General features: G+C 35.4%; 1 protein-coding gene across 2 annotated transcripts in view; it reads left to right on the top strand.

Moving 5' to 3' along the window:
- The window catches only part of adck1 (aarF domain containing kinase 1), a 168,691-nt gene that overhangs the window by 118,295 nt on the left and 33,669 nt on the right, over positions 1 to 16,727 (top strand). For both annotated transcript variants that reach the window (XM_051867793.1, XM_051867794.1), the window contains exons 8-9: positions 2,382 to 2,531; positions 3,440 to 3,637. In XM_051867793.1, the coding sequence (XP_051723753.1) occupies positions 2,382 to 2,531; positions 3,440 to 3,637 (348 nt within the window). The remainder of the gene's footprint in view (positions 1 to 2,381; positions 2,532 to 3,439; positions 3,638 to 16,727) is intronic.

The raw sequence follows: 16,727 nt of genomic DNA on the forward strand, positions 1-16,727 counted from the left end.
AATCTGCCTTTTGCATACCCTTCGCATGGCGCCCTGCCTGGGGATATTCGTCTGCGTCTTCCCTCCAAGGGCACTGTTGATGAGCTTTTCATCCGCCGCATCCTAAAGTGTTTATTAGCATACTAAAACTCCTCTTGCTGTCTATGCATGCCCAATCAGGCCTTCAGGGGTCCTCCGCCATCCCAGGATGCATTGCTTTTAGTATAGTGATTATTATTGTAAGCTTTGGGTAACTCACTGATCTGACTGCATGACCTTTCTGCATAGTTTGCACACTTCAGTCAATATTTCTATATTTTTTTTTACACAAAGTATGAGGGCTAATCTGTTGATTTAGAAGTTGGGTGAATTTAAGAATAAAGTTTTTTTTTTTTTTTTTTTTCCCTTGTTAAACAGCAATAAACGAGAAAACAATTTAATTTATTGTACGACACAATGTTAACAGTAATATTTTTTTGCAACTTCGTAATTATTCTCAATATTTGTTTTATTTTGCCACCAGTATTGCCTTTGGTGGTGTTTGGACATTGTTTTACATTTTGAATGACATAATGGGTTTCAGTCACCACCGTTGCAAGCTACACAATCTCAAAAAGCAATTTACGATGAATCACAACAATTCACAAGGGCTTTATAAACTCCCAGGCATTGTGCATATGTGTGTGCATCCATATACGTGCGTGTTCATCTGGGCATTATCAGTATATCTTGCCGTGGAATATACATAAGCTCACAACAACAACAAAATGCCCTGTGTGTCACCACTCCAAAGCCTTTTTTCTAATAGATTTCAAAAGTAGCTAGATTTGCAAGGCAGAAAAAAGTGCAGTCCAATGAAAATATAAATGAAAAACTAAACAGTTAAGCTAAAAAATTCTAATTAATTTCAATTATTGGGGTAAACTGTACGTGGACACCAGCCTGGGGAGTATGAATAGGTCTTTGATTTATTCTCTGTGCTTCAGACTGACATTTCCTCAACCTACTTCACACTGGCTCTCTGCATTATAACACAGCTGAGGGGAGATGCTTATCGCAACTTATCTTCAAAGAGCGAGAGTGGGTGGAATAATTGCATCGGGGGTTGTTTTATAATAAATACTTTCTCATCTGTTGGGGCCACAGCATCTTTGGGAAAACGTTTTATGTAATCTTAAATGGGCTCCTTATTTGTCTACCCCCAGACCCTGCATAGCAATGGACATTTATGCTGTATGTTGTATTTCTGCTTTTTCTGCTATTTCTGCATTTTTTGTTAATATTGTTTGTCTTTTATTTTGAAAGGTTGCAAGTCTCTTTTCCCATTCTTCTAGATCAATTTGTTTGCTTAATTTAGCCAGTGTTCTCTACCTTTTTATGTGTCTCTTTTTAGGGTTTTTCTTTTTCACCACACTGTAGCAGAATGTTTTGGCAACTCAGCATTTTCACTGGCCACAATTTTGACATTGATACCATTGGGGAAAAAATGCTCTATATATATATATATATATTTTTTTTTTTATATTATCTCGCAATTTGGCAGCAGGTATATTAGGCTGCTGTCACTTTAAGACCTGACTACACAGAGCCATTATACTGTTACTCATGCGTTTTCTGTTTCCGTTCACTGTGTTTCTGTTTCCGTTAACTGTGTTTACGTGAATACTCACCAAGACTGGCAAGACTTTGACATTATTTTTTGTTTTGTTTATTTGACTGTTTAAACGGAATACACAGCAAAAAAAAACAAAAAAACAAACATAAATTTAGTACTGAGAGGTGGCTTTATGCACACACTTTGGGTGTGACCGCAAAATCTGTGGGAATGAGTAAATTAATTGCAATACGCCCACACCGAAATTCAAGCCCTGTAACACTAACAGTATTCATCCGGAGCAAATGAAACCAGTGAGTGAGGGGAGGCGGGTTTGTGTGTCAACTCATGAGATAGTGAGAGAGCGAGAAAGTGCAGCTGGTATCGTGTATCTATTCTGCGGAAAAGGTATTGGAAGTGTTTCAGATATTTCAGTGTATCGATATGTATCGAAAAATCGATACACACTATATTGCACTTAGTTTATTATTTCAGATGCTTTTTTAAAAGACTACAATTGAAAAATGTATATATTATATATAAAATTCAACCTGCCTTAGTGGCTAGTGGGAGTGAATGCATTACACACCACTGCTGAAATCCACCCGCATTTTGGCGGGTGTTAATGTCAAGCCCTGGTTATTAGAATGTCTAAAGTGGACTATCGAAATAAAGTGTAACCATCTTTGCTTTTAAAACCAGTTCTTACTACTATACAGTATATATACAGGAGCTAGAGCTCCAGTGAATATGCATGTATTATTATCCTGTTTTCACGTTCCCATTCTTTCTCCTTCCTTTTCCTCAGATCTCCCAAAACCTTGGCAAGATATACAGTGAGATGATATTCGTCAACGGATTCGTGCATTGCGATCCTCACCCTGGCAACGTGCTTGTGCGAAAGTGTCCTGAAAGCAATAAGACGGAAATTGTGTTACTCGATCACGGCCTGTATCAGGTAAGACATCGGCCGAGGCCGCCACAGACTCGACAGAGAAGCAAATTCATCACATATTACACCCCATTATTCACCCGCTGGCTCCCAGGTCAGCTGCGCACTCAAGCCTGTATGTGCTGCAGCAGACTAAAAGCATTTCATTTAAGTGGCCCTGAAGCTCCAGTGTGTTTGTGGAACTGCACATTTCCACCTCCCTCTTATTACAAGCAGATGCAAACACACCGATACAGTCTCTCCTGCAGTAACTTCTGTATTCCCAGAAGATGTGGCGGCTCTAAATAAATCAGTGATGATAAATATGATAAAGCCATTCTAGCAATGACATTTGGTTGTTTTCTTAGTCCAAAATGCTAATTCATGGCATGTCGTGTTAAGTTTGTTGAACGCCATGGGTTGTGTCTATGTTGATTAATTGGAGTGGAAAATGGTGCAGTTCTAGTGGTATTCCAGTGAATTCTGCTCGTCTCAGTGAGGGATTTGCTGGCCTTTAATTTAACCCAAAGCAGTTAATGAGGCCCGCAAGATTTCGTATTAGCAACTATCAAGTAATCTCTTTCTGTAATACTAACAACATAATGAAACACACGTTTTCATTTACTCAACTGTCTAAGGCTCTTTAGGTAGATCACAGTCTTTGGATTATTAGTTAATTGACGTTTTATTTATTTATTTATTTTTGAACATCCTGACCAGCCCAATACAGCAATTTTAGCTTGACCAATACTGTGAATTTGAGGCAGTGACCTCTTTTTGGGTTAAAGAAACCAGTTTAGGAACATTAATTAATGTTACGATTCCATTTGGTGGCTCTGGTTGTGCTGAAATGACATACTTTTACTTTTGAAGCTTCTATTACATTTGTTCAAAAACCCTAAACACTAAAAGAGCAAGTTGTATCTCTGTCCAAGGTGCTGAACCAGGACTTCAGGCTGGATTACTGCAGGCTGTGGCAGAGTTTGATAAAGGGAGACTTGAAAGGCATAGAGCGTTACAGTAGACGTCTGGGCACAGGGGATCTCTACCCGCTGTTCGCTTGTGTCCTCACCGCCCGCTCATGGACATCAGTTAACGCTGGCATCAGCCAGACGCCTGTCACTCAATCTGAGGTAATAATCTCTGAGCATAACTGATACCTTTATATTTTGCATAATACTAGAGTATTTTGACCAGTCAGTGTTTTGATCAAAGCTTGGACACACCTACACATCCTTTATTGGTATGATTTTCTACATGAAATAACACACAAAAAATCTTTAATTTTAGCTTCATCAAAGTTCTGCTGGACACTGTTTATTCTTTACTATCCTGTCCAGTTCATCCATGCATACACTGTAAAAAGAGGCAGTCTGCCATTGTTAACTTAAAGAACTATTTCTACCTAATCTAACCCATAAAAATAGTTTTGTTTTGTTGGTTAAGTGATTATAAATAATATTTTTGACTTAAAGTCCCCCTGTGGTGAAAATCAAGTTTGTAATGTTGTTTATATGTCTATCTGGTGTTTTTAACATGCTTTAAGATAAACCATGTGCAAATTCATAAGTCAACACCATTGCCAGTATTTTCTGTTTAAAACTGCAGTAAACCAAAGTCTTGAACCCACGGTTTGAAGTCGCTGGTGTTTCTGACGTCACAAACTACCTTGTAACCAGTCACGTCAATGTGCCGACGACTGACCATTCAAGGGAGTCTCAAAAGAAGGTTATCCCGGTATATTTTTCTGTTGATATGAAAAATCGGGTAGATTTAGCAATATGGCGGGTGTATGATGCATATTACTATGTTATGATGAACTATATGCCTTTCTTCACTGACGTTCTTCAAAAGAAGAGTTGAGTGTGAACATGGTTTGTGGCAACACATTATTAGCTGTTTGATAACATAGTCAAGCAAAACGCTAATTACTGTTATGTGTCCGACATTGTAAAAAGCGATACCATTGTGCAGCGTTTACCTCAGTAAGTTGACCGAGTGGATCTCGTCTGAGCTCATGTGAGTGAGTGGGGGCGGGGCTAATTATCATATTCATAGATCCGTGTATATTAAATGAGACAAGGGTGTAGAGTTACATTCAAGCTATTTTAAGGCATTAATAATTCTATTTGTGTACAAAACAAATTTGAAGCACTTAATCAGTTAAAATTCAAAAGCTTTTTGAGATCATAAGAAACATAAATGCAGTAAAGTGTTTAAACTTTTGACTGCTAGTGTATTTTTGTTTTATTCTTTTTGCAGGGACAAATGCAAACACATTGGTAAGTTAGCAATAACCAGGGAGCAACAATCTCTCCTTCTGCAGGCAATATTTGGGGAAAAACAAAACAAAACAAAAAACAGGGTAAACGGAGGTTGTGAAATCTGAAGTGCTGGTTAATGCCTTAAAGTTGTTAGTAACCACAACAATAACACCTGTTGACCACATTACAGAACAAGGCTCACTTGTCCTCTCATTAAAACTGCATAAGTAACTGTCCAGGTGGCTGGCCTGGTGGCCCCGTGGCCAGAGGAGTGCTGTTGGGTCAGTGTGGTGGTGGTAGATGGTTTCTGGAGGCCAGGCCTGGCCGGAGCTGGCCTCTGTGGGGGCCGTTTGGCCATCTGGAGGGTGTCAGGGACATTTATTTATACTTTTATTACATAACCTTTTACAGGACATAAAAGAGTTTGGGCCGTTCAAGCATATTATTACAGAGCATCCGAATTTTATGAGTCTTCGCTAACACTTGGTTTCCAGATTACTGCATATTCAATCTGCTTACCTCTTATAAACCTGAAGAATCAAAGCTATCATATTATTATGGGCCTAATATTTAAATAATAATATTATCAAACAATTTACATTTTATATAAACACTTAAAAGTGCTTTTATTTTTTAAATATTTCATAACTAGTTTTATTGATACTCATGCCTATAATAAATGCTTTTTTTCTATCTATAACTATAACTATTTTTTTTTCTTTCTATAGTTCTAAATAATATATACAGTGGTGGTCAGAATTATTGGCACCCTTGGTAAATATAATCAAAGATGACTGTAAAAATCAATCTGCATTGTTTATCCTTTTGATCTTTAATTCATAAAATTAGCAAAAAATCTAACCTTTCATTGAAGGAAAAGAATTGAAAGTGGGGGGAAAATCACATTATGAAATAAATGTTTTTCTCCAAAACACATTGACCACAATTATTGGCACCAGTAGAATTTTTTATGACCCTAACCCTAAAGAAAATGAGTGGCGTGAACTGAAGAAAAGAAGCACCAACATGGAGCTGGGAATCTGAAGGATCTGGAGAGGTTCTGCATGAAAGAATGGTCTCTGATCACTTGTCAGATGTTCTCCAAACTCATCAGTTATTATGGGTGAAGACTCAGAGCTGTTATCTTGGTAAAAGGAGGTTGCAAAAAGTATTGAATAAAAGGGTGCCAATAATTGTGGCCAACGTGTTTTGTATATTTATACAACAGTTCTTTCTGGTTCTCGAATCTGATTGGCTGATAGCCGTGCGATATTTTAGTGATAACAGCACTACAGTACCTTTTCACCGTTTGTATCACTCCGCTAGAAGCGACTGTCATGGCAGCCGAGCAAATCCAACGTAATTTTTGCGAATACTACACTTGTTGTACCACGAACTGTAGTTTTAAGAGTTTTTTTTAGGCGAGAATGTAGTTGTTTAGACCTGAATTATATGCGCTCAGGCTCTACAGTGAGTGAAATGCCCGCGCTGAGGCGCTCAGGCTCAGCTGTCAAGTCATCTTAGGTTAGGTAAGTGACAGTGGTAATGCCCTAGCATTAGCATTAGTTTTTCCGATTATATATGTAACCAACCGACAAGCATTAGGCCTACATTTAAGTAAAAAAGAATGTCAAGTAGACTAATATGCAGCTTGTTGTGCGTTTTGAAACCAGCGAAAATTGCAGGATATGTAGAACATGAGTTCACACAATGTCACATCACGCACATGCAGCGCTTCTGTGAACGGAGAAAACAGAATAAAACTATAGGCCTACATAACACATATACAATAAAAGGGAATATTTAGGTCTATAGGCTACGCGATATTTCACTATATAATTAGGTCTACAGATTAACAAAACGTAAGTGGTTCATTGTGGCGCACTCCAAAGAAGAAAGGAAACAGACATTCTGCTTGTTTTCGTTATTTAAGTGTCTTTTGTAAATGTATGAATTATGTCTTGCTTTTACCTGTATGACCATAAATTACGGAGTACAGTTTACTGTCTTAGAAGGAAAAAAAATTCCAGTGGTCGCGCCGGCGCCTCGCGCGCGCGCGCACACAAATTCTTGCATTGCTTACTTGATATCGCAGCCTGTTAAATAATCAAAATAAAATACAATCAACCAAAAATATAAAACGTTACACTGCTCAATTCAATTCTGTGATACAATCTGCCGTTTACCACCCGTGACCACCGCCTGACTGTGCTGTTATGTGAAGGATGATGTCGATACTGCGAGTGAAGTATAAAGCTTACATAATAAATAATAGTTTAACATTCGTCTCGAAAATGGAATCAGTGCCGAATGAGAAAGGTAGGCTTCAGATTCACTTTAAATTAATGCGTTTAGCATCTTATTTAGTTTTATTTTTAATAAATAAACCTGTTTCTCGCCTTGAATATAGCAATAGAAGCTGGAATAGCGTTAAAAAGAAAATACTTTTTTGGTAACACTTTATTTTAGGGTCTTTTAACTAGTTGCTTATTAGCATGCATATAACTAAAATATTGCCTATTTATTAGTACTTATTAAGCACATATTAATGCCTTATTCGGCATGAGCTTATTCTACATTCATAATCCTACCCAATACCTAAACTTAACAACTACCTTACTAACTATTAATAAACAGTAAATTAGGAGTTTATTGAGGGAAAAGTCATAGTTAATAGTTTATATGTGTTCCCTATACTAAAGTGTTACCATTTTTTTTTTTTTTAATTCGTTTTGGCTTGACGTATATAGCCTGAATAGGCTGTTAACTTTAGAGGTTTTGTGGTAAAATAAAATAGGGCAGTTTTGTTCATAATTTGTTTACAAACATTATAATTATATTATATATTATATATAGGCTAGGCTATTTGTAAACATTTTATTTCATTTACCGATAAATTACATTATTCCTGAATGTAGGCTAATAATAAAATGCGACGTAGCCTATGTACGCGACATATCTTTTTTCCTCTCAGGAAAAGCCTCGGTATTTTTAACCATGCAGCAAACATTTTAAAATATCTTGAAAAAATACTTTATAAAACGTTGATAGTCCTTTCGTTTAATAGGTTTACATTTGTACAGAATCTTGTTATAAAAGTTAGGCCTATATTGGCTAAGACGGCAAATACTCTCTTTGTTTTTTTAATAAATAAAATGCTGTACATAATAATAATAATAATAATAATAATAATAATAAAGTAGGCTACATGCAAAAAAAAAAAAAAGTTTTAAAAAAAATAACGTTATTAACCGTTATTTTTTCTAATCAAACCGGTTTCGGAAGGTTTATAATACAGAAGGAACGCTGGAACAGAAACGTTAAAATACCGATTCTGCTCGGAGTGAAACGATTTATTTATTTATTTATTTTTTTCTTCATTTTTAAGCCCTGTATAGCATAGCATATTGGCTACAACTAGACGGAAATATCAGACGAAGACTGTTCTCCGCTCTTCAAATAAACAAAACATTAGAATTTATAGACATAGTGTTTCTTGAGCAAAGAAAACGCTTTACATTTTTTTTTTTTTTCCCCCCAAACATCAGATCTTTATTTATCTTTGCATTGCAAAGAAGCAGAGATCTCCAAACCGCGTGCGGCACTTCATAGAGGTGGGGCGGATTTATGAGGTTTGACTGACAGTTTGAGGATCCAATGGAGTTACGAGGTTTTGGCACACTTTATAACCTGTCACGGGTACACTGGTGCTTTTGTACGGTTGAATGAACTGTACAATTGTTTATTTCCTACTGTCATTTTTAATGGCTATTGTTGTTAATTTGTTGTTCAATAAATATTTAATATAAATATGTTGTATTTGGTATTGAGAAAGGGTCCATTAGTGTGTAATATGGATTGAGTGAAAGTTACATTAATACGCCATTAGATGGCGGCAAAACTTTACGAGTGAATGAGTCAGTTGTCGCAAGAGACTTTTAAATTGAAAGGAACTTTAGCAAAGGAAGTTGTTTTAGCGCTGTATGTTATGGAAAATCCCCTTATAGCTGTAAAAGGACAAATACAAAGATAGCTTTCCTCAGCGGACATTCAAACGGACTTTTATAATGGATATATATATAAGAGACACTCGTAGCCGTGCGATATGGCTGTATATCAGCACGCTGTGATTGCCTACGGACGAATCACAGCCGTGCTGATATACAGCCATATCGCACGGCTACTCGTGTGATATTGCTCATATAGATATATATATATATATATATATATATATATATATATATATATATATATATATATATATATATACACGGAGCGTTTATAATACAGAAGGAACGCTATATATATATATATATATATATTATATATATATATATATATATATATATATTATATATACACGGAGCGTTTATAATACAGAAGGAACGCTATATATATATATATATATATATATATATATATATATATAGCGTTCCTTCTGTATTATAAACGCTCCGTGTATATATATATATATATATATAATATATATATATATATATATATAGCGTTCCTTCTGTATTATAAACATTATAAACATATATATATATATAAAGATTATGTAAAGAGAGCTTAAATTGTGTTTTTTATACTAATACTGAATACTTCCTCCTGTTTTGATGCAGTATGCTTAGTCAATTATAAGTAAGCCATTTGAAATGAATTTATATGAGTATGTTTGTGAAGCTGGATTTATCTAACAGGATACAGTAACAGTGTTTGGCACCGTCAGATATACTTGACTATTAACTGATTTGCTGCTTTCTTGTTTTCTGATCCTTGTCATTTTCAGGAGCGTTCCACTTAGTCATGTCAGCATGTGGCATTTGAGTGCACTTTCCTGCAGGTGGCTTTTCATTGTAGATTAATTACCCAGAAGCCTTTGCGAGGATAATTATGGCCCGGTCCATGGCCACTCATGTTGGGTGTGCTTTTTTAGTGGGGTGTAGTACCTCTTCCCTTCTCTGTACCCCGCTGTAAATGTGTCTGATTCTCCAAGCCATGCAAAAATCTCAGCAGCCATTCCTCCCACCAACATCATCAAATCACCAGGATGTTTTGAAGTAGTCTGGTCTGCCATAATTACAGGCAGTTATAAAGGCGGATTTCACATGTACAGCTGTGGCATTTGCAGAAAGGGAGGCTGTCTCATCTGCATAAGAAAAGAGAGATAAGAACATATTGTATTGCCAGCACAGAATAATGGGCAATACAAACTACAACAACAGAGCTTCATGCTTTATGTTCCATAAGAGAAGACAAAGAATTTTTGAATCTATGTATATATATATATATATAAGAATACTTTATGTGCAAGGGTTTTGTTGGTGATTCAGGTAGTGAAATCACACTGCAGCAGAACCACAACCATTTGTCAAATATTTATTATTGATTATGCCAGGTCATATTTGTATAACTACATTTACATCACCATTCAGACGTTTTGGGGTCAGTACGATTTTTTTTTTTTTTCTTTTTGAAAGAAATTAATACTTTTATTTAGCAAAGATGCATTAAATTCATCAAAAGTGACAGATTTTTGTCATAATGCACAAGTCTTTACCCTTTTAATAACACTTTCGTTAACATTAGTTAATGTATTAACTAACATGAACTAGCAATGAGCAATATATTCTAACTGCATTTATTAACCTTTGTTAATGTTAGTGAATAAAAATGTTCAACAGCCATATTTATGTAAAGGTACTTGAAAAGTGCTTGGATTATTGAAAGACAATATATATGAAACTAGTGTTTCATTTTATCGATAAAACAATCTTTTCACACCAAATTAATGCTGCAGCCCGTCTGATATACATATAGAGTTACCACAGTCATGTGCTTCACTTTATTTTTACCATTTTGTTTTATTAGTTTTATTTATTTATTTATTTGATCTATTTACCTTTTTTAGGTTTTGAAAAATAATAAAGATCTTGTTTGATAAGTGAGATCTCTGATTGTAGTCCTTAAAAACCAAAAAAGTAGTGCTTGAAAAGTACTTGAAAGTCCTGAAATTTAATTTTACAGTATCTGTACGAACCCTGTTTTAACAACATAAGATGTATCATAAAACCCTATAACTGCAAAGAAAAAGAAAAAAAAAACATAATTAAAGTAAAAACCAATGTGAAGTCAGACAGGGAATTGTGGGAATGTCTTCTTTTTACTTTCAAAAATGGTTCTTTAACAGTATTTTACTGTAAAATTACACCAAATGTAAGGTTACTGTTACTGAACTTACTGTTAACCAATTAAGATGTTTTTACTGTCTCATTTTTACAGTCTTTTGACAGTTAAAATATATATATATTTTTTTTACAGTGTAAGATCAATAAATGTTGTAGAATTATTGGTCATTGTTTGTTCATGTTGTTTAATAATGTTAACAAACAAAACCTTATTGTAAAGTGTAAATTGCACCACTATTTAAAATAAATGCTGCTCTTTTAAACTTTTTATTATCAAAGAATCCTGAAAAAAAAAAAAAAAAAAAAATCTCTATATATATATATATATATATATATATATATATATATATATATATATATATATTTGATTTCTGAAGGATCATGTGACACTGAAGACTGGAGTAATGCTATAGCAATGGAGTAATGAAAACACAGCTTTGCCATCACAGAAATAAATTACATGTATTAAATTATATTAAAATAGACAAACTTATTTAGCTTGTAATAATATATTACAATATTACTGTTTTTACTGGATTTTTGATCAAATAAATACAGCCATGGGAGACTTCTTTAAAATACATATTAAAAAATCTAACAGACCCCAAAGCTTTAAACAGTGATTTTTATCAGCTTTCCATAATAATCAAACTCCAACCATGTTAGTGCCATACTAAAAGTTGATCCATCGGAATGCTGATTTAGTCATTTAAGGATTTGCAACCTTTTTGACTCCAAGTGCTATTTTACTTTACCTTTTTAATCGCCCCTTTTAACTGTTAATTAATTCTGCAGCACTAACGGCTGGACTCTTTCCCAGCATGCACCACGGCATGAATAAATGATGCAAATTACTCCCTCATTGTTTAGTGTTTTTGCACTGCTGTTGTTCCATTTGAGTTATGTGTCATGTGGTGACAACTTGGCATGTACTTCTTCTCTTAATGATGTGTTTTCGAGTGTTACCATTGTTGTTTTGTGTGTGGAATGTTAGGGACTGTAACAGGCCTAAAGCCATGCTCAAGAACACATTTGTTTACTTGGTTTATTGAGTCTTGGATAGCGGTCCACATGGCTCACCTCACAGGTCAGGGTGAGCAGATGCAAACACACACCTCACACCTGCCTCATCTAACCCCGCACTCTGTTACCATCCACTGACTGCAGCTTGACTGCTTCCACAGGGTTATTTACAAAGCAACCAGCCCTCTGGTAATACATGTCTTTATGTTTTGTAAATGGTGCATTTTCTTAAAAAATTTAAATAAATGAACTCTTTACAGTAAGGTTCCATTAGTTAACATTGGTTAATTCATTAACATTAAAGGGTTAGTTCACCCAAAAATGAAAATTCTGTCATTAATTACTCACCCTCATGTCGTTCCACACCGTAAGACCTTCATTCATCTTCAGAACACAAATTAAGATATTTTTGAAAAAATCCGATGGGTCAGTGCGGCCTGCATTGACAGCAAGATAATTAACACATTCAGATGCCCAGAAAACAATTAAAAACATATTTAAAACAGTTCATGTGAGTTCAGTGGTTCAACCTTAATGTTATGAAGCGATGAGAATACTTTTTGTGCGCCAAAAAAAAACAAAATAACAACTTTATTCAACAATTTCTAGTGATGGGCGATTTTAAAACACTGCTTCATGAAGCTTTGAAGCTTTACGAATCTTTTGTTTCGAGTCAGTGGTTCGGAGCATGTATCAAACTGCCAAAGTCACGCCCCCCCCCATGGTTTAATGGTACCAAGACCTCTTATATATGAAAAGATCAAGGCAAATTTAATTTCTCATGTCTTGACCCCTTTAAAAACTACAAATGTTCATTATTAGTTCATGTTAGATCAGGTCCATTAAGTAGTAACTGATACAACTTTTGATTTTTAATAATGTATTATTTAGTAAATTATGAAATGTTGAAACTATGAATGATCTTAGTGATTTAGAAGTGTTTTTAATTGTTAGTCCATGTTATCTAATGTAAAATATGTATGGTAAAGTATTACCAAAAAGTCTTTAACTTTGATATCTGATAGTTAAACTTAAAACATTGATGACGTTTGTTGTTATACCAAGAAGCTAATTTTGTATAAGAGACGTGCAATTGCATGTAAAATAGCCGTTTGCTAATTTACTTCCTTTGTTAATTTTTGTAGTTTAGACTGAGGAAGTCTTTCTTAAATATGCTAATTTAGTAGATGATGTTAAAGAAATCTGTAATGATCTATTGTTCAAGATGAATCATGCTTGACTCCAAGCCCTCATGGCGTCACTAGCCCATTTGCAGTTTTCTTTGTGCCATATTTTTATTTTAGTTTGAGTTTTAACTTTGCTGTTGTCCCAGCTCAGACTTGCAGCCAGATATTAATTTGAATTATCTGTCCATGTGCACGTTTAATAGATCAGATTACTGTAAATACGCAGGATTGTAGACACATCAAAGATAAATTCTGCCATGCTTTCAGAGTTTCTTTGTTTAACTTCATGCTGTTGTATGCATGGGCAGTATGTACTTTCCAGAAAGGTAAAAGTAATCTTTTTTCATGCTGGACTGAGAGTCTTTCAATTAGACTGCAGAGCTGGACAGTAAGTCGGTATGCTGGTTAAGCTTACAGTTGTTTACTGTTGAATCTATGAACAGAAAAACAAGACCTCAACTTTCCAGCAGCAGTTGTTTTTGTGAGACAGATGGAAATCTAATAGAACTGAATGACTTCTTTACATTTTAGCATGTAATTTTAGAATAGAATATTTGTTGTGAGTGCTTGCACAGATTTTGATTGACAGGAAGGTGACGTGTTATCATTTTTGGTTGAATGGACATTTTTGCACTCCACAAATGTCTAGAGAGGCTGAGCATGCAAGATACAAAAAGAAATGTCATTGTAATATTAGACTCAAGAGCTTTAAAGTGCTTATTTAATTTCTTTCTCTAGATATTTGCGTGGCCACAGTCTCAAGAGGCTAGATGTCTGTGTTTTTTAGAATTTTTATTTGGTATTTGTTGGTCTTGAGTTGTTGTTTTGACAGCATGAGCCGAACAGAACATTTTCCTTAGGAAGGTAATATATGGTTGTGTGTGTGTGCACTTATTTTGTTGTACCTGTGTAGGCAGTATGTTAACAAACGTAATATAATATAACAAATTTAAGGTGTGTCCACACTGACAGTGATTTTTAGCAACAAGAAGTTATTTTCAATGAGAGTTGGCAAATTAATGCAGCTCGTATGGACCACTTCTATAAAACTTTTATGTTGAATATTCATCTTTATTGAAGTTTGAAAGCTTTAATTGCAATTTATTGACAGATTTTTCATTTTTGGGTGAATTCTGTTTGTTGAGGTGTAGAGTGAACTTAATTAACATTGGAAGTCACTGAGAGATCCTCACATGTATATGTTTGTGTGTGAGCTGGTGTTTAAGTAACAGCGCTTTGTGCTCTCTTATTGTGTGATTGAGATCACAGGTGCCCTCCTGACCGTCTGAAGGGCTCTCGGTATCTAATAAACATCTCTGTGTCCAGTGCAGTGTGTTTCCTATTCACAGCCAGCCTGCTTTGTACAGGACTATCAATATTAATGCATTCGTCTCTACAGAAACCAGCGGAAGCATCAGAGAAGCTCCTCGCTGTCGTTCTAACACTGAATAGAGATGCACTTGCATTAAATCTCCGATCAGCATTCAGCTTTATACATGGTTATTAAACACTGAATGACATGAATGCACTATGAATTTTTTTTCAGCTTGTTGTTGATCACTTAATTAAATTCATTGCTTTGATGCATGCAGTTTGTGAGTATATATTTAGGCAGTACATATATATATATATATATATATATATTTATATATATAATTTCTTGCTCTTGATATTGTAAGTGGACGGATCCATCCATCCATCCATCTGTCCACTTACAACATCCATCCATCCATCTACTTACAATATCCATCTGTCCGTCTGTCCGTCCGACGTCCATCCATCCATCTTTGACACCATGTTCTAGGGCTATATTTAGGCAGTAAATATATAATGGGTAGTTCCTGTCTTTGATTCTGATTGGTCAATAGCTGTGTTTTATTCACGATAAAACACGCCTATGACCGCTTCACCCAACGGTTCTGTGTATCATACACATCACCCTTAGCGACCACTCTTAGCAACGTAAACTGTATGTTCTCAATTGATATTGTTCATTGAAGCTTACTGTATTATGTAGAAGAGTGTTGTGAGAAAGAGATCGAGTGAGCGAGTTTATTACCTGCATTCAGATTTAGCATTTTCCTTCAGGTCAGTCCTATGGTCATAATAAAAAAATCTGTTTAAATGTCTGATGTATTATCTTGTCCTTTTAACAGTTAAGGGGTTTTCCTGTGACTGACAGAGCTAGTCAAAGTATTTGTCAGTTGCGTCTTGTTCCGTGTTCACAACAATTCAGTCTTTTCAATGTAAAAGTCTTCGCTACTGACTGACACACTCATAAAGACAGTCTTTGCCGCCATCTAATGGCGTAATAATGTAACTTCTGTTGCTGTTCAAGGTCAGAGACTATTTTTTCCGGCGGAAGGAAGGCTTTTAGTGAAAGTTTACTTCATGAAAGTTGCATTGATACATATTTTTGGCTTTAATATTTGTATTGTGTGGTAACCGTTTTATAAAAGCAATGAGGTACTCGAGGCTAGTGCTATATCGTGAATAAGCCACGGCTGAAGGGGTTGCAGGCACTCCGCTTTGCGCCGTGCCTAACAACGCCCTTCAGCCATGACTTATTCACAATACAGCACAGCCTCTCGTACCTTGTTGCTTATATATATATATATATATATATATATTTTTTTTTTTTTTTTTCCTGTTATGTCATTTTAAAATATATTAAAGGCACCATATTTAATTTTTCGCAGCTAGAGGTCGCTTATTCAAAACAAAGGTGTAGCTTGATGATGCGTTGATTTCACGGAATCATAGGAGGTGTTGTCTTCACGTCTACAGCCGGTGGAAAAGAATTGGAATGGGACTCAGCCAGAAATCATGTTCATGGATGAGATTATTAACATTACTGTAGTATGAAGCAGAGCAGGGCGAGTGCTGTTGGAGATGAACGAGGCCTCTGGAGCGGTCGCTAATGAGAGATGAGTGCGACACATGTCTCGAGAGCAGCGAAACTTTTATGATGCCGCAGTCGCCACTTCCGCTTCTTCCGGTCAAGCGTATGTGGGGTAAGCAGTGCTGTTTTATCATATAGATACATTTGACTGTGTGGAAAAAGATGTTATAATGTTACTCTGTGCGTTCGCTTGCCGGCTACTATAAGAAACTTGTTGCACACTGCAGTAAGCTAGAACGATATTAGGCATGGTAAAACATGGTACTTGCTGTAAATCAAGAAAACAAGATTTAAACTATAAGACATACTGTGTTGAGCTATACATGTTTTCGGATTAGTTTTCTGTCTATAAATGTATTCAAACAGTTGCTCACTTGTCTAATAAAAAACATAATATAATAAAGCGTCTTTGGTGTTTCCATGGTTTCTACAAAATAAAACCAGAAATCGAGGGTAACACGGGTATGATGTCATTGATAGGCGACGCACGGACACGGTCCGTGTCCTGGTTAAAATTGCTTATTTCTCTGGATTTAAACTTTCTTGGAAACATTTTGGATAATGTAAGTACACAAGTCAACAAAATATTTGTACATTGTTTTAGTGATTTTTGGATATTTGAATTGTGCCTTTAAACTGCAATCAATTTATATTTTAGT

Source organism: Ctenopharyngodon idella, chromosome 17 (assembly GCF_019924925.1).
Source record: "Ctenopharyngodon idella isolate HZGC_01 chromosome 17, HZGC01, whole genome shotgun sequence".
NCBI lineage: Eukaryota > Metazoa > Chordata > Actinopteri > Cypriniformes > Xenocyprididae > Ctenopharyngodon > Ctenopharyngodon idella.